The 25,803-nt window shown below is 41.2% G+C and overlaps 1 protein-coding gene across 2 annotated transcripts in view; it reads right to left on the bottom strand.

Moving 5' to 3' along the window:
• DENND3 (DENN domain containing 3) overlaps positions 1 to 25,803 on the bottom strand; it is a 322,502-nt gene that overhangs the window by 121,667 nt on the left and 175,032 nt on the right. For both annotated transcript variants that reach the window (XM_053715396.1, XM_053715397.1), the window contains 5 exons: positions 21,658 to 21,779; positions 10,873 to 11,028; positions 7,208 to 7,304; positions 5,205 to 5,311; positions 3,315 to 3,493 (listed from right to left, as the gene is read on the bottom strand). In XM_053715396.1, the coding sequence (XP_053571371.1) occupies positions 3,315 to 3,493; positions 5,205 to 5,311; positions 7,208 to 7,304; positions 10,873 to 11,028; positions 21,658 to 21,779 (661 nt within the window). The remainder of the gene's footprint in view (positions 1 to 3,314; positions 3,494 to 5,204; positions 5,312 to 7,207; positions 7,305 to 10,872; positions 11,029 to 21,657; positions 21,780 to 25,803) is intronic.

Below are 25,803 nucleotides of genomic sequence, written 5' to 3'. Positions count from 1 at the left end.
CAGTCTATAAAGAAAAGCGCAACATACCTCCTCTGGGACAAATAAAGACACGGCCCCAAAAGTTGACCCCCTGAAGCCTCAGAGGCAGTCGCTCCCCCGGAGGGCTGAACTGGACCAGGCGATCCCACGCCTGACGAGCCCCGGTTAACGGAACACGGACAATATCGTAAGCACACTCCCGGGAGGTGCAGATGCGCCAGCACCAAAGATATGGCCATGCGGAACTGTGTCGTAACCTCCAGTGGAAACAGGCCACTCTCCATAGAAGTATAAGCAGCGTTTAGGTTACCTGCATGCGTACTAAGAGTTGGTGGTAGGGAACTCGCCTTGTGGGAAATAGAATCCCCAGAGGCAGATGGCTCAGCGGGCCCGATTCCCCGATCCCAAGGAACGGAGCACTCTAAAACGGCATTCGGAACATAACTGATGGGCGTGTATCACCCGGGCCAATTCATATTCTTCGCAAGTAGTAGAATCTGAATCAGAGACATCCGTCTCAAAAAAGTCAGAATCCTCCATAACTGGGATATTGAATAAAAAATGGACCAATCAGAAAAATCTAAACGGCACCTTACACCCCCAATGGCTGGGACACTCACCACCTCCTATGAACCAGACACCAGCGGACCAGAATTTCTCCGTCGCCACACGGTCAGGAATGCGGAAATGGAGCCATGAGCCTAAGTATCACTACACAGTAGCAGACAGAATCACATGACAAACATGATTGAAAACCCCCCTGTTCAATAACCCCTCTCAGGAAATATTAACCCTTGATTCCAAGATACAAAAGGAGCCTCACTGAGACCCTGTGTCAAAGTTAATCCGCAAGGTGGTAGCCGCTCGGATAAACAGTTGAAATACAATACATTCATGACGAAAGTAAAATGAAACGATCATACCGGAATCTACGCCATGGAACAGGAACACGGCCCTTCAAGTGTGACAGATAGTAGCATCGCTTCTGCCATGGACTTGAGAGAAGAAAGCAGGCAGCAAAACTTGTCAGCGCTGTATGCTTGTGGAGCTGTTAATATGAGTCGGGATGGTTTCGCAGAAAGACTCCCCCTGCATCTCCGGACTCTTTCATCCATGCTCTCACTGAGAGGCTTGAAAACATGTTTGAACGAACATATATTAGCGGTGCAATAGTGCTACATTTAGTTTAACACTAGCACAGTATTCAATTAGTATTCAATAAATTCTGCACCTGGAAAATAGTGACAATTTCTGTAGTAAAATTTGCCAGACAATAGCACTGAGACACAGATTGCACTGTAATGCTGTAAACAGATTGAACAAAGCATAACAAAATGGTGCCAGTCACTTTTCTCGCAATCTCACAATGATTACATCACTGTTTAAAAATCCTTGGAGGTTGAACTTCAGCTCCACAAAATGCTGTATTAGTAAATTTGCTGTCCCCTCAAAATAACTCAACACACAGCCATTCATTTCTAAACCGCCCATGGGAACCGGATTTACCGCACGGCTATTGGTACCGCACGGCTATTAGCTGTAGCAGCTAAGAACGGCGATCAGTTAAAACAAATAAAGGAGCTTTCTACATGAAGTATCTTATACTTCATGAATGAAACTCCCCTTTATTTGTTTCAAAAGTTAATCCTAGCGTTTGTAAAACGCTAGGAATTACTTTCACTTTAAATAAAATTATAACAAATATGCAAAATTTGCATCTTTTTATATGTAAACCTTGATAAGTGGCCTTTGCTTTGGTCTAATAGGGACAGATATAAGTGCTCCTGCACTTATCAACCCAAAATGTATCTTTCATGATTCAGAGAATACAATTTTAAAGGGATATCCTAGTCAAAATTAAACTTTCATGATTCAGATAGAGCAGACAATTTTAAGCAACTTTCTAATTTACTCCTATTATCAATTTTTCTTCCTTCTCTTCTTATCTTTATTTGAAAAAGCAAGCGTGTAAGCATAGGAGCCGGACCATTTTTGGTTAAGCACCTGGGTAGCACTTTCTGATAGGTGTCTAAATGTAGTCACCAATCAGCAAGCGCTACCCTGGTGTTCAACCAAAAATGGGACGGCTCCTATGCTTGCATTCAAATAAAGATAGCAAGAGAATGAGTAAATTAGAAAAATGCTTAAAATTGCATGCTCTGTCTGAATCAGTTTAATTTTGACTAGACTATTCCTTTACACAACTTTACAATTTACTTATATTTGTCTAATTTGCTTTGTTTTTTGGTATCCTTTGATGAAAAGCATACCTAGGTAGGCTCAGGAGCTGGGAGCTAGCTGCTAATTTGGAGGACGCGGTCACCATTTTAGTGTAAATCGCGATTCCGCTCATGCATTCACATTTACTTTCAACTTGTAATACGAGTGGTAAACCCGATGCCCGCAAACACCCACAATAAACTCCTTTTTGCTTGCACGTAACTTAGCGTGCCATTCGTTTTCTGGCCCTTAATGGTCACACCACCCGGCTGAGTTTACTGACCACAAGGCTAAAATTGAAGCCAATATTAAGCAAAAATATATATTTTTTTAAAGTTTGAGGCGCACATTATCAATTAAATCAATTTATGTAAAATTATGCAATTAGAGTATGTTTTAAATAAAATGTACAAAGAGAAATTGTTATAATATTGCTAAGTATTACACTGCTCCCAGCTGGCTACCTCATGCTGCCAACCACCTCCTCCCGAGGAGAATACTGTTCTTGGTATCCTTTGTTGGAGGATAGGACTGGGAGCAGCAATGGAACACTGGAAGCTAGCGAACACATCAAGAAAGCCAATGACAAGTGGTATATGCGTGCAGTCACCAATTAGCAGCTAGCTCCCAGAGGTGCATTACTACTCCTGAGCATACCTAGGTTTACCTTTCAACAAAGGCTACCAAAAGTATAAAGCCAATTTTATAATAGAAGTAATTTGAAAAGTTAATACAAAAGAATCCCAGCATTTAAGTCTTAGAATATTTTATAAGCATGAATGTTTAAATAATTCAACTTTCATAATCAGAGAAATTGGGGAAATAATGTTTACCCATTCGTCTTCACACAAACCCCATCCTCCAAATAATATCCGCTACAGAATGAAAAGCTAAATGAACACACTCAACCCCCAAATAATATTCTCTATTCTGAATCACTAAAGACAGATTATGGGCTTTATGAACCTTTATATTATAGGAAAGGTGAACAAAATAAATAATAGTACATTACAACCTTTTCTTTATGCTACAGATACTAATGACATATTTATGGGGAATTCAGTTTTAAGATTAACACCACAATTAGATACAACAGAGGCTTTATTTATACCCACCATTATCTTGATCAATTTTTCTCAGAGACAACTGCCTCGAGGGAACATCAGTCATCTTCGTATCGGCCAGGTTTGGCAAACTTATCACCAACTTCTTACTAAACATGTGCTCTGGTCGGAATCGGTTCATTTTATCAGTGCCTCTTCTTCTTGGGATGTCAAACAGCAAACTTATCCGTCTAAGAAAACAAAGTGCAGATTATGACACAAAAAAGATGAATAGATCTTTGATGAATAAACTAACACTTTAACGGTCACAAAAGGAGCAGCATATGACTCATCAGCATTTTTTTAGCAGTCTATGGGTTAAAACAAATACAGATGCAACACACTTTAAGCAGGAATCTCCAAAAAACTAATACGTTTTAAAAAAACACACATTTTTTAATTGTACAAAATAAAGGAAAAATTGAATTAACCGCTTTATTTACCCTGCGCTCTAAGCGGGCAGATACTAACATACGACTACAGTCAATGCGCAACAATATAATAAGATAGCCCATGTAAGCAGGACAAATCTCTTCGCTCCAACCCTATAACATAATCTAGTTTAGCCAACGTCAGTAACACACAGTCACTATCCTATATGCCGTGCGCATAACCTAACAAACCACTGTGTTACATTAAAGGAACTGTCAACTACAGAATTCGTGCCGTTTAAAAGATAGACAATAGCAAATTTATAGCAAAGTGATACGGCTATATATGCATAAATACACACAAACAAACCCATTTACAGCAAGCCCTAAATGGTTAAAATAAAGGTAGGTAAGATGAACATACTCACCGGGGCTTATAAATGGTGTTGCAAATGGTTAACTAACACTTTTTAATGTTTTTAAACCATTTAGTTTCTATATAAATCTTTCACAATTTAGTATTTCAATGCAGGTATTTATGCACAAAAAGCTTTATGCCCCTTTAAGGAATGCAAACTGGTATACATCTATTTAGTAGATAAAGATCATTTATTCCCAATGTACTGTATAATGCAACTATTTTATTCTGAACTTTGTTGCATTCTATCCTAGAACAGATCTAAATACACAGCTTGCTTTATATTAAATACATGTGATCTGTTTAAAGAAGGAGGTAAGGGGAGGTAGAATAAGCACATCTAGGAGGTGTATAACTAGTGTTTATCCCACACTCCCAATAATAAGAAATCTCTGTGGGTTTGCACCATGATGATTACGGCACCACGCCGAAACTAGCAGGACCAGCTGTCTCCTGTTTCTGTGCTGGTGTTATTGGATTATATCCGTGTACAACAAATAAAGTCTTTGGATGTTTTAACTTATTAAGAGACTCTACATTCGTCTTTGTTCATTATTATTTCGGACTACAAGGAGTCCGCTTTTCTGCAAAGAGTCTCAGCAACCTCTACCTGGTGCGACAAGCCTTCACTGTACATACAGCACTTTGGAGAGTTAAAGAGCTGGAAAAGCTGATTGGAGCAGACTCATGCGATACTCACACACCCCCTATTAGTGACGTCACACTCCACACTCGAGGAGAAACACCGGTGCAGGAAGTAGCCGCATGGGAACAAGGTTCGGTCTGTGAGTAATTACACACCGGAGCTGTGGTTCGCATATGACGTTCGGATTTCCTTATTGGCACCTATTCCAGGATCTTGGTCAAGTGAGTGTTTTGACTACGTTCCAAATGGGGTAAGTGTGTGTGATCCTTAACTGATATAGGAACTTTGATCGTTAATGGAACTTTTCTGTCTTGAGCTGCACTGCTCACCGAGTGTACTCTCCTATGTGACCAACACTGCATTGTAGGATTTTTGAAATTTAAGGCAATATTGAGCACCAGGGCTTGCTTACTTTTTGTGAGTGACATTTAAACAGGGAATTCTGTCTAGTTCTCTACAAAAATTACCCATCTGACTCTGTTGAAGTGGTGTTCAACTCAACTCGAGTAAACGCATCCATCTTTTTGTTGAGACGGGCTTTCAGAAATGAATGAAACATATACGTGTCCAACACCTGTAAAAAACAGACATAACATTCCATTTATTTATCTACAATGAATTAAACTCATAGCCTACATCTACAGTTACATATAAAGTCAGGTGACAGAGAATCCAGTTCTGTGCATTCCAGGAAACAGATTCATAAGTCACCTTTGTATAGGTGAAGAGGGCATGGTATATTTTCCATCCATGCCCCTTTAAAACAACAGGGTCACATCTCTAAAGGCTCTGGAATTCCAAGACAATACATTTTTTTCTATATCTTAAAGGGACAGTATTCTGTAAAATTGTTTTTCCCTTACTGTGTTTTCAATCACTTTTTTACCAACTGCAGAGTATAAAATGTATGGGAATTTGCTTTTTAAGGTTTATTTGTGTATATGCAATAGCTGATTTTATGTTTTGCAGCCATCACCTAATAAAATGGGTTGAGCTTGTAGGCATAATTGGATTTCATTACTTTATCACATTGTGTACATATACCTGCTTCTTTATCTTATATCTGTCCATAAACCAAAGGCCAATATGTGGAGCGAACAATGGAAAATTAACATTTTATTACCTTATCTTTTTCCCCACTGGGAGTGTAATTTCTTCTGCTGGCTGTGTTTACACAGCTTATCTATAGCTTGGACCTAAGGCCAAAAACTTTCAGAATAGGTGGGGATAGCACAGGCTAAATTAACTATTTCAAATGCCAATATAAGGGTAAAGGAAATACTTGTAAACAATTTAATACATTCCAGCAGGTAAAGTGGATCATTGGGAACAAATTAAAGGGGAGAATTTTTTTGCGTAAACTGTCCCTTTAGCATCAAAAAATTCCAAAAAGTTGCTTAAAATGTTCAAAGCAACGATCACCCTAGATATTCTGAGTATGTTCTTTAAAGGGACATACCAACCAAAATTGAAATGCACACGTGTGAATACATATATTAGCAAAAACGCTTCTAGTAAAAGCTATATCTGTTTCAAGAGTGTACTTAAGTATGCTCCGTGCAGCAGTATTTTAAACACAGCACTTGCTCAGTGAGCCTTTGCTGCTTGTATCATCTGGTAATTACTTAATATGCATCAATGCTGACATGATACAAGCCCCACTGAGCAGCTGCAGCATTTAAAATGCTGGTGCACTGAGAATATCTAGCTATGCCTCACATGCACGTGCAGAGAAAAATGCCAACACTAACACAGTAATAACTTTTTCTAGAAGCATTTTTGCCAATACATCTATATTGTAAATGTGTTTTATGCCAATGTAATTTATCTATGTGCATTTCAATTTTGATGGGAATGTCCCTTTAATCTTTGCGCTAACCTCCCTGGTGGTCGTCCCAATCTCTTAAGTGCTATACAGCTAATGAGATATACTACACATACAAGTTTTGTAGAGCAAGACTTGCCTATGACACATTAATTAAAAGTATCTGATATAACCAAATAATCACAAGTCTTACAGGTAATGTCGCTACATTTATACTCTGTATTACCTATTACACTCTATTGCCTATTGCAAAATAAGAAGACAATATACTGTAAATAACATTTTAGCTAAAACACCATACTCAAGTGTTCTCCACAGAAACGTTTTCCAGCCAGTTTGGGTGCAGTTTTCATTATACATTTTTTTTGTTATTTATAAACAATATTTAAACTATCTAAAATAAAAATGTATTGCTTAATTTAACAAATTGATGTAATGATAATTTCTACCAAAACACTGAAAAAATTATTTTTAGCATAATATTGGTGTAAATTTTAGCTGAGTGGTCAGTAAAATCACCCGGTTTGTGTGCCCATTAAATAGGTCCTGGGGAGAACATTTGGATAGACACGGGTTACAACAAATTACTGAATGGGAACTTGGTGTTTTAAAAAAGTTAACAGAATTTTTTTTTTTTTAAATGACCTTCTTGTAAAACGGCTGGTCTCCTGGAGCTCTGGTTTTTAGAAATTCCTCACTATTAAATACCCGGTGTTCATAATTCAGGTGCCCTTTTACATCTCTAAAAAACAATTAAAAGGAAACAAAAAATAGCTGTTATATGCAAAATAAGTACACAGGGTCACAGTTTCTCTTGCAATACAGGTTTCTATCTGCAATCAGTCTTAGGTTTTTTTTCAGGGCCTTGGGTTTCAAGATATTCCTTGCAAAGAAAATGCAATACAATAGATATTTATGGGATATTAATAATCAAAAGGATTTCTTTCTTTCACTTGCTTTTGCTGTATATATATAAAAAAAAGTGCTTATCTTCATTTACTACACAGCAACTGCTTAGAGGAAAGCAAAACTGTTAGACCTAATTAGCCAAAAATCAAGAAGGATAAGATAGGCAACGGTACAGGCAATTTGCAGCATACTTGGGTTACAGAATTAGCTTTTTGACCTGTCTAAAGAGCGCGAGACAAGCACAATTTTAAAGCAAACATTTTTATTTCAAAAGCAAGAATCATAAATAATCAGGGACAGTCAAGTCAAAATTAAACTTTCATGATTCAGATAGGGCATGCACTTTCAAACAACTTTCCAGTTTACTCTTACCATAACATTTTCTTTGTTCTTTTGGAATTCTTTGTTGAAAGCGAAACCTAGGTAAGCTCATTTGCTAATTTCTAAGCCCTTGAAGACCGCCTCTTATCTCAGTGCATTTTGACAGTTTTTTACAGCAAGACAGTACTAGTTCATATGTTCCATATGGATAACATTGTGCTCACTCCCGCGAGTTACCTGGGAGTCAACACTGATTGGCTAAAATTTACAAACAGTAACGTGCGCTCAGGAATGTGGTGGCATATATATCCTCGACCCGTGTAAATCAGCTGTTTGTAGGAGGTTGGGCCTCTAGCGCATGCGCAGTGAGCGCCACAAACCTCCAGCAGCTGATTACACGTCACTGGAAGTGACGTGGTGGACACATTCCTATGGTAGACGGATTATTTTAGAACACCGGCAAAGCCGTGATAGCACACGTGGTGCTTGCCGCGTGGGCAGGGGAAAGAGTCTGTGAAACCAGGAATAGAATACATGAAAAGTGGGCGAGCCTCCATCTTTGTTGTGGTATAACTTGTCCTGACAGAAGTCATGTACATAATAATGTAGCATTGTCTTCCACAGAAAGTCCTGTCTCGCCTTACCTTGATGACAACACTTTTCTATATTCTTTAGCTTGTTTTCTGTGAGACCAGAAACAACCATGGCCGTTATAAAATATATATATATATATATATATATATATATATATATATATATATATATATATATATATATATATATATTATATTTTTATATATATATATATATATATATATATATATATATATATATATATATATATATAAAAATATATTAATGTTTTTCAGTACTTCTAAATATTTATTTATTTAACTTTTGTGGCCAGCAATACCTCACTTGCCACTGTGCACATCCTTTTTGGGTGGATAAACTAAATATCTAAGGTGTCAACTGCAGGAGGGTGGAGCTGTATTCTGTCTGTGAACAAAGTATCCCAACCATTTGAGTGTGGGACATAAAATGTGACAAGCTACACACTACCTTTTCACTTGAGTAAGATGAAATCTTACTCTAAATAATAGCAGCACAGTAGCAGTACATACACCATGTTAAATAAGGTCACTATTAGCTATTAATAAGAATTCAAATGTAAAAATGAGTGCAAATATTTCCTGTATGTATCTGGTATCATATGATCTACATTTCAAGAGGTTAGATGCTCTTTCCTGCCATAGGGTTGCATTTGCACTGTAAAATTAGGTGTCACATCCTATAGCATCAAAGGCATGAGAAAAACTGTGACTTTTGTGTCACTTTTAATCTTGTAAATCTGATCCTATACAGAATCAATTGTTCTTTATGCACTGACATGCTGTAACTCCAATAAAGTCCAATGTGATTTCAATTAAAGTGTCATAGTTATAAGAACATCCCCTAATTTTATAGAGAATTGTCCTCAATTAAACATTACACGATCTAACGAGTCAGAACATTTATGCTTTTCTTTCTTATATTCCCTAAATGGGTCCTAAAGGTTTTTTAATAAACATCACATTGTTCTATAGTTTCCAATATCAAGCAATGCACTTAGATTTTAACCACGTGAGTTCACATATTAGCTATTTATAAATATGAATGAAAAAACACAGCTGCAATCAAATGTTACCATTAGCCTATACAACTAAGTAGCCAAAATGCACAATCATATATAGTTGTATTATGAGCTCTCTGTGTGCAAGCACTGCTAGATAAGTCATTAGTACAACTGTCATAAGCCACCAATTATAACTTTATTAAAAACGATTCTGTTCGACAAAAGTATGTAAAACTATCACGCCTTGAACTAGTAAAAGTTGTCCAGACTGTTGACCATTGTGTGGTGGTGTACAGATTCTGCGAGCCTTTCTGGTTACAAAGTCCAATGACAGACAGCTTGTTCAGTCTGATTTTGCAACCAGTAAAGTGCGCGTGCCATATAATTCCTCGACCCGTGTAAATCAGCTGTTTGTAGAAGGTTGGGCCTCTAGCGCATGCGCAGTGAGTGCCACAAACCTCCAGCAGCTGATTACATGTCACCAGAAGTGACGTGGTGGACACATTCCTATGGTAGACGGATTATTTTAGAACACCGGCAGTATTGTAACCCTGAAAGACACTGCTCCTGGCTAAAAAAGTATGTTCAGGTGTCACTACTGTTATGCTAGAAAACAGAAAGAATCAGGCTTATCTGGGGGGGGGGGGAAATATGCTTCCCCCCCACCCAACAACAACAAAGTCTCTCAATCGTTTACTTTGTTCTGCTTACATTTTCCTGGAAACTTTCTGAAAAAGGAAGTAAAAAAAGTGTTGTCACCAGAACAGAGAGGTTGAAAGTGTATTTCCAAACTAAAGCAGACGGCATTTTCCTAACTTAATATGGACAAGAGGTTCAAACAATATTTGCACAAAAGCTCCTCACTGGGAGTAAAGTGATATAAATGGAGGAAGAATTCAGTAACTGAGGCCTTGGAGACTGACTGGGTGGTCCAGCATTAATATTTAAAGGGACATGAAAGTTGAGATTAACCTTTCATGGTCCAGATATAGCACACGATTTTAACTTTTTACTTTTATTATAAAATATATTTAGTTCTCTTGCACTCCTCTGTTGAAATGCATACCTAGATAGGCTCAAGAGCCACCATGGACTAATGGGAGCTAAAGGTGATTGGTGTTTACAAAAATATGCCTCTTGTCATTTGCTCACTATTTGTGATCAGGTTACCCCCAATAGTGCTGCTCTGGAGCCGACTTTAGCTCTTGCAAAGGGGTTAAATTCCCAGTTAAACAAAGCAATAGAGCAGGAATAAAAGGCTCTAACACTTTAACGGTAGAGGGGCATTTCGAGGTTCCATTTGAAGGCTACAAATTTTACATGAATGGCTATGGACACCTCATATTCTAAGCCCCCAGAAAGACTAAAGTAGTTTTGGAAACTGTAATGGTGCACTGATAGTACGACATAGATTTAGACAAATGCACAGCATCCCATACAATATGTTTTTTTCCCCTTTTCCTACCTAAATATGTCAACAATGAGCAGCAACGTGATTTCCTGCAATTCACAGTTCAAGTTCTGTTGCCAGAGTCTCCGACGCATTCGGATTTCACCAACGTCCATTAAGCAGCCAAGGTGACAAGCCTCAAGGTCATAGTGAAACTGAAGACTCTCAACTCTAGAACAAAATGAGATACAAGGCCATAAAATAAACACTGCAGAATAAGGTAATAAAAATACATAAAATTGTAATAAAAACAGAACAAAAGTTATTGTATTATTTTTTTTTACCAAGCGTGTCCAAACCTGGCTCAAATCTGACAGAGCTGATCCACTGATTTGAGAGCAAATTAATAAATTGGATTCAGATACTTTGATTAACCCACATACAGGGAGCGTATAGGTTTAAGAAACATCCCTTTAAGAATTACATAAAGGGACATGAAACCCCAAATTTATCTTTTGCAATTCAGATAGAGCATGCAAATGTAAACAACTTTCTAATTTACTTCTATTATCAAATTCTCTTGGTTCTCTTGGTATCTTTTGCGGATAAAGCAGGGATGTGAGCTAAAGAGCACTATATGGCACTAGGTGGCAGCACCATTTCCTGCCATGTAGTGCTCTAGACACAGACCTATGTATTTCTTCAACAAATACCACCATGGGGAATGAGGCAAATTTGGTAATAGAAGTACTTTGGAAAACGTTTTTTAAAACTGTGTGCTCTGTCGGAATACAACCAATAATTTGGAGTTTCATGTCCCTTTAATAAATAGCAAAGAAAATGCGACTCCTTTAAAAAAAAAGTTTCCTGAAACATCTCATATTGTTCAGATTTATTTTACCTTTAAACAAAATTCAAAGGAATCTGACTACAGTAATTTATTTTTGACACCACAACACTTGCAAAGTGGGGCACTTAAAGGGACACTGAACCCAAATTTTTCTTTCGTGATTCAGACAGAGCATGCGATTTTAAGCAACTTTCTAATTTACTCCTATTATCAATTTTTCTTCGTTCTCCTGCTTTCTTTATTTCAAAAATAAGGCATCTAAGCTATTTTTTTGGTTCAGGACCATGGAAAGCACTTTTTTATTGGTGCATGCATTTATCCACCAATCAGTAAGAACAACCCAGGTTGTTCACCAGAAATGGGCCGGCATCTAAACTTACATTCTTGCATTTCAAATAAAGATACCAAGAGAATGAAGACAATTTGATAATAGGAGTAAATTAGAAAGTTGTTTAAAATTGCATGCTCTATCTGAATCCCAAAAGAAAAAATTTGGGTTCAGTGTCCCTTTAATAAGTTAATTTACCAGATAAATTCCTTTCCTTCCTGGCAGGGAGAGTCCACGACTTCATTCCTAACTGTTGGAAAAATACACCTGGCCACCAGGAGGAGACAAAGACACCACAGCCAAAGGCTTAAATATCCCTTCCACTTCCCCCATCCCCCAGTCATTCTGCAGAGGGAACAAGAAAAAGTAGGAGAAACATTAGGGTTATAAAAGGTGACTCAAAAAATAATATAAAAAGGGAGCCGTCCATCAAAAAAATAAATTACGGGTGGAGTCGTGGACTCTCCCTGTCAGGAAGGAAGGGAATTTATATGGCAAGCATACATTATGTTTTCCTTTCATAAGGCAGGGAGAGTCCACAACTTCATTCCTTACTGTTGGGAAAACTATACCCAAGCTCCAGAGGACACTGAATGAATAACGGGAGGGAACAGAAAAAAAGAGGCAGACCCTATTCTGTGGGCACCACAGCCTGCAAAACTTTTCTCCCGAAAGCTGATTCAGCCGAAGCAAACACATCAAACTTGTAAAATTTGGAAAAAGTGTGTAAGGAGGACCAGGTAGCCGCCTTAAAAATCTGATCCATTGAGGCTTCGTTCTTAAAAGCCCAAGTGGAAGCCACTGCTCTAGGGGAATGAGCCGTTATCCTCTCAGGAGGCTGTCGTCCTGCTGTCTCATAAGCTAAGCAGATGACACTCCTCAACCAGAAAGATAGAGAAATCGTAGTAGCCTTCTGCCCCTTACGCTCCCTGCATAAATGACAAACAAAGAGGAAGATTGTTGGAATTCCTTAGTAGCCTGAAGATAGAACTTCAAGGCACAAATCACATCTAGATTGTGAAGCAAACGTTCCTTTGCAGAAGGATTAGGACACAAGGAAGGAACAACAATTTCTTGATTAATGTTACGATTCGACACCACCTTTGGGAGGAACCCTAGTTTAGTGCGTAAAACCGCCTTATCAGCATGAAAAAACAGAAAAGGGGGATCACATTGCAAAGCAGAAATCTCAAAAACTGCACTCAGAGGCAATAGCCAACAAAAAAGGAACCTTCCAAGATAACAATTTAATGTCAACCATATGCATAGGCTCAAACGGAGCCTGCTGCAAAACACTAAGAACAAGATTAAGGCTCCAAAGCGGAGCCCCAGATCTAAATACGGGTCTGATCCTAGCCAGAGCATTAACAAAGAACTGCACATCCAGTTAGCTCAACAAACCTTTTGTGAGGTAACACCAACAGGGACGATATCTGTCCCTTCAGGGAAATAGCAGATAGGCCCTACTCCAATCCATCCTGGAGGAAAGCTAAAATTCTGGCAACGTTAACCTTATGCCAGGAAAAGCCACGCTCTTCACACCAGTACAAGTCCTCCACACTTTATGGTAGATACAATGAGTAACTGTCTTACGAGCTTGAACCAGAGAGTGTCTATAACACTCTCAGAGAACCTTATTTTGGCTATGACTAAGCGTTCAATCTCCACGCAGTCAGCCTCAGAGAAACTAGATTTCTGTGACAAGGTAACCTCCGCTGAGGAGATGAGGACATCCCCACCAGATCCGCAAACCAAGTCCTTTGCGACCACGAAGAACCAATCAGAATCGCAGATGCTTGCTCCTGCTTGATGCGAGCCACCACACATGGGAGAAGCGGTAATGGAGGAAAAAGATATAAGAGACTGAACCTCCATGTTATTGATGGGGCATCTATCAATTCCGCCTGAGGATCCCTTGACCTCGACCCGTACCTGAGTAGCTTGGTATTGAGGCGGGATGTCATGAGATCAATCTCTGGTTGTCCCTCACTAGCTGCATATCTCTGCAAACACCTCGGGGTGAAAAGACCATTACCCTGTGTGAAAGGATTGCCTGCTGAGGAAGTCCGCTTCCCAGTTGTCCACACCCAGAATGTGCATCACTGACAGCGTACATATGTGAGTCTCCGCCCACTCTAGTATCTGAGATACTTCTCTCATCGCCAATGAACTTCTCATTTCCCCTTGATGGTTGATATAGGCAACTGAGGTTATATTGTCTGATTGGAATCTGATGAACTGGGACAAACCCAGAAGGAGCCAAGCCTTCAAGGCATTAAAGATTGCCGGAGTTCGAAAATATTGATCAGAAGGGAGGACTCCTCCTGAGTCCACAGACCTTGTGCCTTCTTGGCAGCCCAAATGGCTCCCCAGCCGGAAAGGCTTGTGTACGTAGTCACAATCTCCCAGGACTGTCTCAAAAAGCATGTGCCTTGGGACAGATGATCTGGACAAAGCCACAAGGAGAGCGAGTCTCTCGACAGGTTGTCCAGCCCAATCTGTTGAGACAGATCTGAATGGTCGCCATTCCATTGTCTCACCATATATAGTTGTAAGGGTCTGAGATGGAATCTGGCAAAAGGAATGATGTCCATGCAGGACACCATGAGTCCGATAACCTCCATACACTGAGCCACTGAGGGTCTCGAGGAGGCCTGGAGGGCAAGAGATGCAGAAGTTAGCTTGCAACGTCTTTGATCTGTGAGGAATATTCTCATGGATATGGAGTCTACTATAGTTCCCAGGAAATTCACCCTTGTACTTTGAGTAAGAGAACTCTTTTCCAAATTTATCTTCCATCCATGTAAACAAAAAAGAATGAGAAGGGATTCTGAATGTTCTTCCGCTAGACGAAAAGATGGTGCCTGTAAAAAGATATCGTCCAGGTAAGGTGCTACGGCGATACCTTGTGTTCTGGCAACGGCTAGAAGAGCCCCCAGAACCTTTGTAAATATCATTGGAGCAGTAGCTAGGCCAAATAGAAGAGCTATGAACTGGAAGTGCTGGTCCAGAAAAGGAAACCTCAGGAACTGAAAAAGTTCTCTGTAAATCAGGACGTGAAGGTATGCATCCTTCAGGTCTATTGTGGTCATTAACTGTTCTTCCTGAACCAGAGGAAGGATCGACTGTATTGTCATCTTGAAAGAGGGAACACTCAGAAACTTGTGTAGGCATTTTAGGTCCAGAATTGGACGAAAAGTTCCCTCCTTCTTTGGAACCACGAAAACGTTTGAATAAAACACCAAACCTCTTTCTGCTGTAGGTACCGGGACAATTACTCCTAGAGAAGAGAAATCCCGTACGCAACCTAAGAAGCCCTCTTTTCTGGTCTTGGAGAGTAGGAATCTGCCCTGGGCGGCTGAGACTTGAATCCTATCCTGTATCTCTGAGATACAACCTCCAGGACCCAAGGGTCCTGTACATCGTGGAACCAAACATCTGAAAAAAATGAGCTCTGACAGAGTGTCGCACCAGTAGGTAGCTGCTCCAGCAACCGTGGCTACAGCTGCCGCTGGTTGAAAAAAAACCCCTGTATGTTGAAAAAAAGTTTCTATTTTCTTATCCATAGGCTCTCTAAAAGAATTATCCTCCAGAGGGATAGTAGTACGCTTAGCCAGCGTAGATATAGCGCCATCCAACCTTAGGAATGGAGCCTCACAAATCTAATTGAGAGTCAAGGACCAGGAATCATTTTTTAAAAGTAGACGAGGGGGAAAAATAAGTTCTTACTCTTTCCCATTGGTTACTAATAATGTTCGCCATCTTAACTGGCACAGGAAAACTCAGAGGGACCTTCCTATCTTTGTAAACCCTGTCTAATTTAGGGATCTAAATTAGACAGGGAGTGTAGCCTCTGGAACCGCTAGAGTAGACAGAACCTCCTTTAATAAAAAAAACGCAGATGCTCAATTTTAAAGGAGGGTTCCTCCGCTGAAGGAGGTTTAGTAACTGAAGTCTCTGAAAGTTCACCTCCTGAAGCTACAGAGGTTAACTCATCATCGGATAGCTGGGATATAGTAGCTAAATCCAACAAATATTTATATGACTCTAGGTCAGGAGAACTATGTTTAACCTTTCTCTTGCGTTTGTTAAAGCGAGGCAAGGCACTCAGGGCCGCAGACACCGCCGATTATAACTGTGTGGTAAAGTCAGCTGGAAAGAAGCCCCCTCCAGATGGAGGATTAGTTGAGCTGCAGGAAACTGCATGTGGAGCGGGTAATGTAGAGAGAGGGTAGTAATTTCTCGGGACCCAGATTCCTGAGAAGTAGATGGCTCAGAAGGGCTAATAGCGCTATGAGTATTAGCAGGCTTGCCTCTTTCCTTAGACTTTAGAACAGTGTTTAGGCAAATGGAACAAAATTGAGTAGGTGGGCAAACCACAGCTTCCTCAAAATATAAACAGGAATTATTAATCGGTACAGAAGGAGCAGAACCTTCTAATGTAGTATCAGAGTCCTCCATAGCTTTGTATATACCCACAGAAGGACAATCAAAAAGAAACGCTTTTATTGAAAAAACGGCACCTTAATACTCCCAATGGCTGGGGCACTCACCACCTCCTAGACCCAGACAGCTAACAGTAAAAACGCACTCCTCAGGAGTGATGTTGGCAGCAGGACCTTAGGAAATGAAAGCGACTGCACCCGGTCACGTGGTAGGTAAGACAGGACTTCTCCTGCTATGAAAAAGCGTGCCAAGCTGTTATGAGCTGTGCAACACTTCAAAAACGAAAGTGAAACCTGTTTGCTCCAAGTCAAACACACAAAGCATATGAGCCTAAACAAATTCTCACATTTAGCAGATATAAATCCCCAAACTGTTCAAATAATCTCCCTGAAGGAGATATTAACCCTTGATCCTATCGAGGTATAAAGGAGCCACACTGTGACCCTGTATAGCATTTTAAAATGTATATATAAAAACAGTCTTAGCCATGCTGTGGAAGAGGCACTATCGCTCAAGTGTGACAGACTTGCAGCAGTGCTTCTGACTTGGACTTGAGTGTGTAGCAGCAGGCAGTGAAACTCGTCAACACTGATTGCTCAGGAGCTGTTAGCGACAGTCTGGATGGGTTCGCAGAAAAACTCTCTGCACCTCCAGACTCTAACTTTCATCAATACTCTCTCTGAGAGGTTGACACGATTACTTAAAACTCCAGTCCTTTCTTGAAGGGAACATATCCATACAGGACTATCCAAATCTTCTGAATGACTGGGGGATAGGGGAAGTGAGAGGGATATTTAAGCCTTTGGCTGGGGTGTCTTTGCCTCCTCCTGGTGGCCAGGTGTTGTATTTTCCCAACAGTAAGGAATGAAGTCGTGGACTCTTTCTGCCTTATGGAAGGAAAACATAAATTATGTGTACCTGATAATTTCATTTCCATCGAGGGGAGGAGAGTCCACAGCTTCATTCATTACTGTTGGGAATTAAGAACTTGGCCACCAGGAGGAGGCAAGGACACCCCAGCCAAAGGCTTAAATACCTCCCCCCACCTCCCTCATCCCCCAGAAGGAACCACTATTTCCTGATTGATGTTACGGTTAGAAACCACCTTGGGAAGAAACCCCAAACCAGTGCAAAGCACAGCCTTATCCGCATAAAAAAATAGATAAGGCGGGTCACATTGCAAGGCAGCCACCTCAGATACTCTGCGTGCCGATGCAATGGCCAGCAGGAAGAGAACCTTCCAGGACAGAATCTTAATGTCAATGGAATGCATAGGCTCAAACGGAACCCTCTGCAAAACCTTAAGGACAACATTTAAGCTCCATGGGGGAGCAGACTGTCTAAAGACAGGCCTGATTCTAGACAGAGCCTGAGCAAAGGAATGGATGTTGGGGAGCTCAGCGAGTCTCCTATGCAACAAGACTGACAATGCCGAAATCTGTCCCTTTAAGGAACTAGCGACAAGACCCTTCTCCAAACCATCTTGAAGAAAGGACAGAATCCTGGAAACCTTGATCTTATGCCAAGGATATCCATGCTTCTCACACCAGGACAAGTAAGGGCTCCTCACCTTATGGTAGATGCGAAGAGTGACTGGCTTCCTTGCCTGAATTAGAGTATCACACTTTTCGAAAAGCCTCTCTTGGCCAAGACTAGGCATTTAATCTTCACGCAGTCAGCCTCAGAGAATCGAGATTTTGATGTTGAAAGGGTCCCTGTTCCAACAGATCCCTGCGCCAGGGTAACCTCCACGGCAGAGAAGATGACATCCCGACCAGATCCGCAAACCACGTCCTCCGCGGCCACGATGGAGCAATCAGAATAGCCAAAGCTCGCTCCTGTTTGATGCGTGCCACTACATGAGGTAGAAGTGGTAACAGTGGAAAAATGTAAGCTAGGTTGAACCCCCAAGGTACCGCCAAGGCATCTACCAGCTCTGCCTGGGGATCCCTGGACCTCGACCCATATCGGGGTAGCTTGCAATTGAGTCTGGACGCCATGAGGTCTATCTCCGGCGTTCCCCACCTGAGACAAATCTCCGCAAACACCTCTGGGTGAAGAAACCATTCCCCCAGATGGAAGGATTGCCTGCTGAGAAACTCTGCTTCCCAGTTGTCCACACCTGGAATGTGAATCACTGAGAGCAAGCAGCTGTGGGACTCCGCCCACTCCAAGATCCGAGATACCTCCCTCATAGCTAGGGAGCTCCTCGTACCCCCCTGATGGTTGATGTAAGCCACCAAGGTAATGTTGTCGGTCTGGAATCTGATGACGCTGAACGACCCCAGAAGAGGCCATGCCTTCAGAGCATTGTAGATTGCTCGGAGTTGCAGAATATTTATCGGAAGGAGAGACTCCTCTCGGGACCATTTTCTGGTGCCATCCTGGCACCCCAAACATCTCCCCATCCTGCCAGACTCGAGTCCATGGTCACAATCGCCCCCAGGACGGTCTCAAGAAGGATGTCCCCATAGACAGTTGCTCTGGACATATCCACCACGAGAGGGAGATCCGAGTCCGAGCATCCATGTACATCTGCTGTGATAGATCTGAATGATCACCGTTCCACTGTCTCAACATGCACAATTGAAGAGGTCTAAGATGGAACCTGGCGAATGGAATGACATTTTATGCTGGAAACCATGAGACCGATCACCTCCATACACGAGCCACCGAGGGGCTTGAGGAGGACTGAAGGGCAAGACAGGTGGACGCAATCTTCCTGCGTCGGTGATCTTTGAGAAATATTTTCATTGACATAGAGTCTATTATCGTACCCAGGAACTCCACCCTGTTGCTGGGAACCAGGGAACTCTTTCCTGAGTTGATCTTCCAACTGTGAGATTGGAGTAAGACAAGGAGAGCCCTCGAATGATCCTCCACAAGGCTGAACGACGGCACCTGGACTAAGATGACGTCCAAATAGGGCGCCACCACAATGCCCATGGATCTGGCCACTGCAAGTAGCACCCCCAAGAACCTTTGTGAAGACTCTCGGGGCCGTCGCCACAAACTGGAAGTGTTGGTCCACGAACACAAATCTTAGGAACTTGAAGTGGTCCCTGTGAATTGGAACATGAAGGCAAGCATCCTTCAAGTCTATTGTAGTCATGAACTGCCCCTCTTGAACTAGGGGCAGAATAGACCTGATCGTTTCCATTTTGAACAATGGAAAGGTCAGAAACTTGTTTAAACAATTTAGGTCCAGAATCGGGCGGAACGTGCCCTCCTTCTTTGAAACCACAAAAATATTACCCTAGACCCCTTTCTGCTGGGGGTACTGGTACGATAACGCCTAGAGAGGAGAGATCCATCACACATTCTAGAAAAGCATCTCTCTTTTCCGGTCTTGAAGACAGGTTTGACAGAAGGAATCTGCCCCTGGGCAGATGGGACCTGAACCCTATCCTGTAACCCTGGGAGACAACCTCCAGAACCCAAGGGTCCTGGACGTCCTGCAACCATGCTTCAGAGAAGAGAGACAATATGCCCCCGGCCCCTACTTGGCCTGAAGACCGGTCGGGGGCCGCCCCTTCATGCCGATTTTATCTCGGTGGGCTTCTTGTGCTGCTTGGACTTGTTCCAAGACTGAGAAGGCTTCCAAGTACCCTTGGAATGATCCGCTTTCGTGGAGGGTTGATGGCGCTGGGCCTTGTCCCCGAAAGGGACGAAAGGTAGCTCCTTTAGGCTTCCCTTTCTTATCCTGCAGTAGGAAAGCTCCCTTGCCTCCCGTAACCGTGGATATGATCGCATCCAAGCCTGGACCGAACAGAATCTTTCCTTGAAATGGCAGGGACAATAGCCTCGACTTAGAAGTCATGTCTGCCAACCAGGATTCTAGCCACAGAGCCCTGCGAGCTAAAATGGAAAAACCTGAAACCTTAGCGTTTAGGCGAATAATTTGCATATTGGCATCGCAAATAAAAGAGTTGGCGACCCTCAACGCCTTAATCTTCTCCTGTATCTCGTCGAAGGAAGTCTCCCCCTCGACCATATCGCACAGGGATTAACACCAATATGACGCTGCTCCGGCAACCGCGGCTACAGCCGCAGCCGGTTGAAAAACAAACCCCGTGTGTTGAAACATCTTCCTTAGCATGTTTTCCAACTTCTTATCCATGGGCTCTTTAAACGACGAATTATCCTCGAGAGGAATAGTTGTCCGCTTTGCGAGCGTGGAGATAGCACCATCCACCTTAGGGACGGTCCCCCACAGCTCAAGCTAAGAGTCTGGAACGAAGAACAGTTTCTTAAAGGAGGAAGGGGAAAAGGAGGAAGGGGAAAAGGAAGAACCTAATAACTCCCATTCGTTCTTAATAATATTAGCCATCATAACAGGAACCGGGAAGGTCTGTGGTACAACCCTGTCCTCGTATACCTTATCAAGTTTAGGAATCGAAGGTTGCTCAGGCAGAGTCGGATCCAGGACCTCCAGAGTAGCAAGCACTTGGTTCAGCAAAAAGTGAAAATTCTCCTGTGACGAAAGGCTAAGAATGACTGGGGGATGGGGGAGGTGGGGTAGGTATTTAAGCCTTTGGCTGGGGTGTCTTTGCCTCCTCCTGGTGGCCAGGTTCTTAATTCCCAACAGTAATGTATAAAGCCGTGAACTCTCCTCCCCTTTAGATGGAAATTTTTTTTTATGTCTTATCAATTAAAATTTCCTAATAAATTGCTGCTGCAGTCAGGGCTCAGTTAATAAAAGTAATGTGCAATTTGTCACTTTGTCCTCACATGACAGCAACAAACTACACCTAACTCATTTTCATAAACATAAGGGCCGTCACAGATACTGCAATCCTTTAATCCAATTAACTGCCATAAAGGATAAGATCAAACATATGTCTTATATAGAAAGTACCTAATTTACTGTGGATAGCAGCATAGTGTGTGTGGTGGTGCGGTTAGACACATAAATCTATTAACAACATATTTATTGTAAAAATAATATAGTTTTACTTGGAAAAGAAAAAGCACATTTCGAATTTCCAATACCGTAACCATAATACTAAACAAATGTTAGGATCTAACAAAAAAACAAAAAAAATTTAAACACTTTTTAATACCAATACTATAGTATCAAGAAGTTTTAAATATTAAATATTAAATAAATCACTAACAAAAAGGTCTACATTGTTCTTTGATAATTTCTGATATAAATATGGTCATGTTATCATGATCTTATTATTTTATTTTGCAGCCAATGGATTTATTTTAAACACAAAAATTACTCCCTTACCTGAATAGGAACATTTCAGCTGCATCTACTGGAATATCTGGAACGTCAGTCTCTTCTTCACCGCATTTTGAGAGGGAGATAGTCCCACTATCAATACTTATCAGGACCAAATCTTCAGCTTCCTTTAGTAAGCAAATAAACATTAAGAAATGTATTTTATACATGTTGTCTTATAAGCATCTAGATGTACTAGATATATTTGTTTTATAATCTGCCTTAAAGGGACATGAAACCAAAACTTTTTCTCTCATGAGTCAGAAAGAGCAGGCAATTTTAACCAACTTTCCAATTTACTTCTATTATCTAATATGCTTCATTCTATTGATATAATTTGTTTAAAAGCATATCTAAATAATCTCAGAGATGATTGGTGGCTGCACATAGGTGCCTCGTTTTATTGGCCATCACCCATGTGCATTGCTATTTCTTATTCAAAGGATACTTAAAGAATGTAGGAAATTAGATAATAGAAATAAATTGGAATGTTATTAAAAACTGTACCTATCTGAATCATGAAAGAAAAATTCTGGGTGCCATGTCCCTTTAAAATGACCACTACAGTACAATTTAAAATTGGTAAATACAGAATAAAAAGACAACACAGCAGCACTTTGAAATTAGTCAGAAAATATTCTACTGCTCATTTCAATTTCAAAGTGAATACAATGTTCCCTCCTCTTGTACCATGTGACAGCCATCACCCAATTATAAAATGCATATACTGTGTACTTTTCCTCAGAACGTGCGTCTAGAAGAATAATGTGCACATTTCGATAATGGATGTATATTTAGCTTTCCTAAATCACATGCTTTATCTGAATCATCAAACTAATTTTGTCATTAATGGCCCTTAATTTTACAGAAAAAAAAATCAAAAACCCTTTATAAACATCCCTTATTGTAACTGGAGTTACTGAACTGTATGGTGTGGCTCCAATTCTTATACCATTTCACTTGTTTTGAAAACACCTGAATCTCTATGGACCACCCATTGAGAGACCCGAAAAAGCACCTTGAGGTTTTTTTAAATTAATAAATAAATAAATATATATAATGTTTATTTATGTATACAAAAAAATATATATATTTTCATTATTTATTTTGCCCCCTTTTCACATCATTTAGCTCTGAAAAATTGTTAACTGCCAACCTTCTATAAAAAACAGAATTTATGCTTACCTGATAAATTACTTTCTCCAACGGTGTGTCCGGTCCACGGCGTCATCCTTACTTGTGGGATATTCTCTTCCCCAACAGGAAATGGCAAAGAGCCCAGCAAAGCTGGTCACATGATCCCTCCTAGGCTCCGCCTTCCCCAGTCATTCGACCGACGTAAAGGAGGAATATGCATAGGAGAAATCATATGATACCGTGGTGACTGTAGTTAGAGAAAATAATTCATCAGACCTGATTAAAAAACCAGGGCGGGCCGTGGACCGGACACACCGTTGGAGAAAGTAATTTATCAGGTAAGCATAAATTCTGTTTTCTCCAACATAGGTGTGTCCGGTCCACGGCGTCATCCTTACTTGTGGGAACCAATACCAAAGCTTTAGGACACGGATGATGGGAGGGAGCAAATCAGGTCACCTAGATGGAAGGCACCACGGCTTGCAAAACCTTTCTCCCAAAAATAGCCTCCGAAGAAGCAAAAGTATCAAATTTGTAAAATTTGGTAAAAGTGTGCAGTGAAGACCAAGTCGCTGCCTTACATATCTGATCAACAGAAGCCTCGTTCTTGAAGGCCCATGTGGAAGCCACAGCCCTAGTGGAGTGAGCTGTGATTCTTTCAGGAGGCTGCCGTCCGGCAGTCTCATAAGCCAATCGGATGATGCTTTTAAGCCAAAAAGAGAGAGAGGTAGAAGTTGCTTTTTGACCTCTCCTTTTACCAGAATAAACAACAAACAAGGAAGATGTTTGTCTGAAATCCTTTGTAGCCTCTAAATAGAATTTTAGAGCACGAACTACATCCAAATTGTGCAACAAACGTTCCTTCTTTGAAACTGGATTCGGACACAAAGAAGGCACAACTATCTCCTGGTTAATATTTTTGTTAGAAACAACTTTCGGAAGAAAACCAGGTTTAGTACGCAAAACCACCTTATCTGCATGGAACACCAGATAAGGAGGAGAACACTGCAGAGCAGATAACTCTGAAACTCTTCTAGCAGAAGAAATTGCAACCAAAAACAAAACTTTCCAAGATAATAACTTAATATCTACGGAATGTAAGGGTTCAAACGGAACCCCTTGAAGAACTGAAAGAACTAAATTGAGACTCCAAGGAGGAGTCAAAGGTTTGTAAACAGGCTTGATTCTAACCAGAGCCTGAACAAAAGCTTGAACATCTGGCACAGCCGCCAGCTTTTTGTGAAGTAAAACAGATAAAGCAGAAATCTGTCCCTTCAAAGAACTTGCAGATAATCCTTTCTCCAAACCCTCTTGTAGAAAGGATAGAATCTTAGGAATTTTTATCTTGTTCCATGGGAATCCTTTAGATTCGCACCAACAGATATATTTTTTCCATATTGTATGGTAGATTTTTCTAGTTACAGGCTTTCTAGCCTGAATAAGAGTATCAATGACAGAATCTGAGAACCCACGCTTTGATAAAATCAAGCGTTCAATCTCCAAGCAGTCAGTTGGAGTGAGGCCAGATTCGGATGTTCGAACGGACCTTGAACAAGAAGGTCCTGTCTCAAAGGTAGCCTCCATGGTGGAGCCGATGACATATTCACCAGGTCTGCATACCAAGTCCTGCGTGGCCACGCAGGAGCTATCAAGATCACCGAGGCCCTCTCCTGATTGATCCTGGCTACCAGCCTGGGAATGAGAGGAAACGGTGGGAATACGTAAGCTAGGTTGAAAGTCCAAGGTGCTACTAGTGCATCTACTAGAGTCGCCTTGGGATCCCTGGATCTGGACCCGTAGCAAGGAACCTTGAAGTTCTGACGAGACGCCATCAGATCCATGTCTGGAATGCCCCATAACTGAGTTATTTGGGCAAAGATTTCCGGATGGAGTTCCCACTCCCCCGGATGAAAAGTCTGACGACTCAGAAAATCCGCTTCCCAATTTTCCACTCCTGGGATGTGGATTGCAGACAAGTGGCAGGAGTGATTCTCCGCCCATTGAATTATTTTGGTCACTTCTTCCATCGCCAGGGAACTCCTTGATCCCCCCTGATGGTTGATATATGCAACAGTTGTCATGTTGTCTGATTGAAACCTTATGAATTTGGCCTTTGCTAGTTGAGGCCAAGCCTTGAGAGCATTGAATATCGCTCTCAGTTCCAGAATGTTTATCGGGAGAAGAGATTCTTCCCGAGACCATAGACCCTGAGCTTTCAGGGGTTCCCAGACCGCGCCCCAGCCCACCAGACTGGCGTCAGTCGTGACAATGACCCACTCTGGTCTGCGGAAGCTCATCCCTTGTGACAGGTTGTCCAGGGTCAGCCACCAACGGAGTGAATCTCTGGTCCTCTGATCTACTTGTATCGTCGGAGACAAGTCTGTATAATCCCCATTCCACTGTCTGAGCATGCACAGTTGTAATGGTCTTAGATGAATTCGCGCAAAAGGAATTATGTCCATTGCCGCAACCATCAAACCTATTACTTCCATGCACTGCGCTATGGAAGGAAGAAGAACAGAATGAAGTACTTGACAAGAGCTTAGAAGTTTGGATTTTCTGGCCTCTGTCAGAAAAATCTTCATTTCTAAGGAGTCTATTATTGTTCCCAAGAAGGGAACTCTTGTTGACGGGAATAGAGAACTTTTTTCTACGTTCACTTTCCACCCGTGAGATCTGAGAAAAGCTAGGACAATGTCCGTATGAGCCTTTGCTTGTGGTAGAGACGACGCTTGAATCAGTATGTCGTCCAAGTAAGGTACTACTGCAATGCCCCTTGGCCTTAGCACCGCTAGAAGGGACCCTAGTACCTTTGTGAAAATTCTTGGAGCAGTGGCTAATCCGAATGGAAGTGCCACAAACTGGTAATGCTTGTCCAGAAAAGCAAACCTTAGGAACCGATGATGTTCCTTGTGGATAGGAATATGTAGATACGCATCCTTTAAATCCACCGTGGTCATGAATTGACCTTCCTGGATGGTAGGAAGAATTGTCCGAATGGTTTCCATTTTGAAC

The sequence above is a fragment of the Bombina bombina genome, chromosome 5 (assembly GCF_027579735.1).
Source record: "Bombina bombina isolate aBomBom1 chromosome 5, aBomBom1.pri, whole genome shotgun sequence".
In the NCBI taxonomy this organism is placed as follows: Eukaryota; Metazoa; Chordata; class Amphibia; order Anura; family Bombinatoridae; genus Bombina; species Bombina bombina.
The sequence above is the reverse complement of the archived record's forward strand: the minus strand, read 5'-3'. Positions and strand labels throughout refer to the sequence as shown.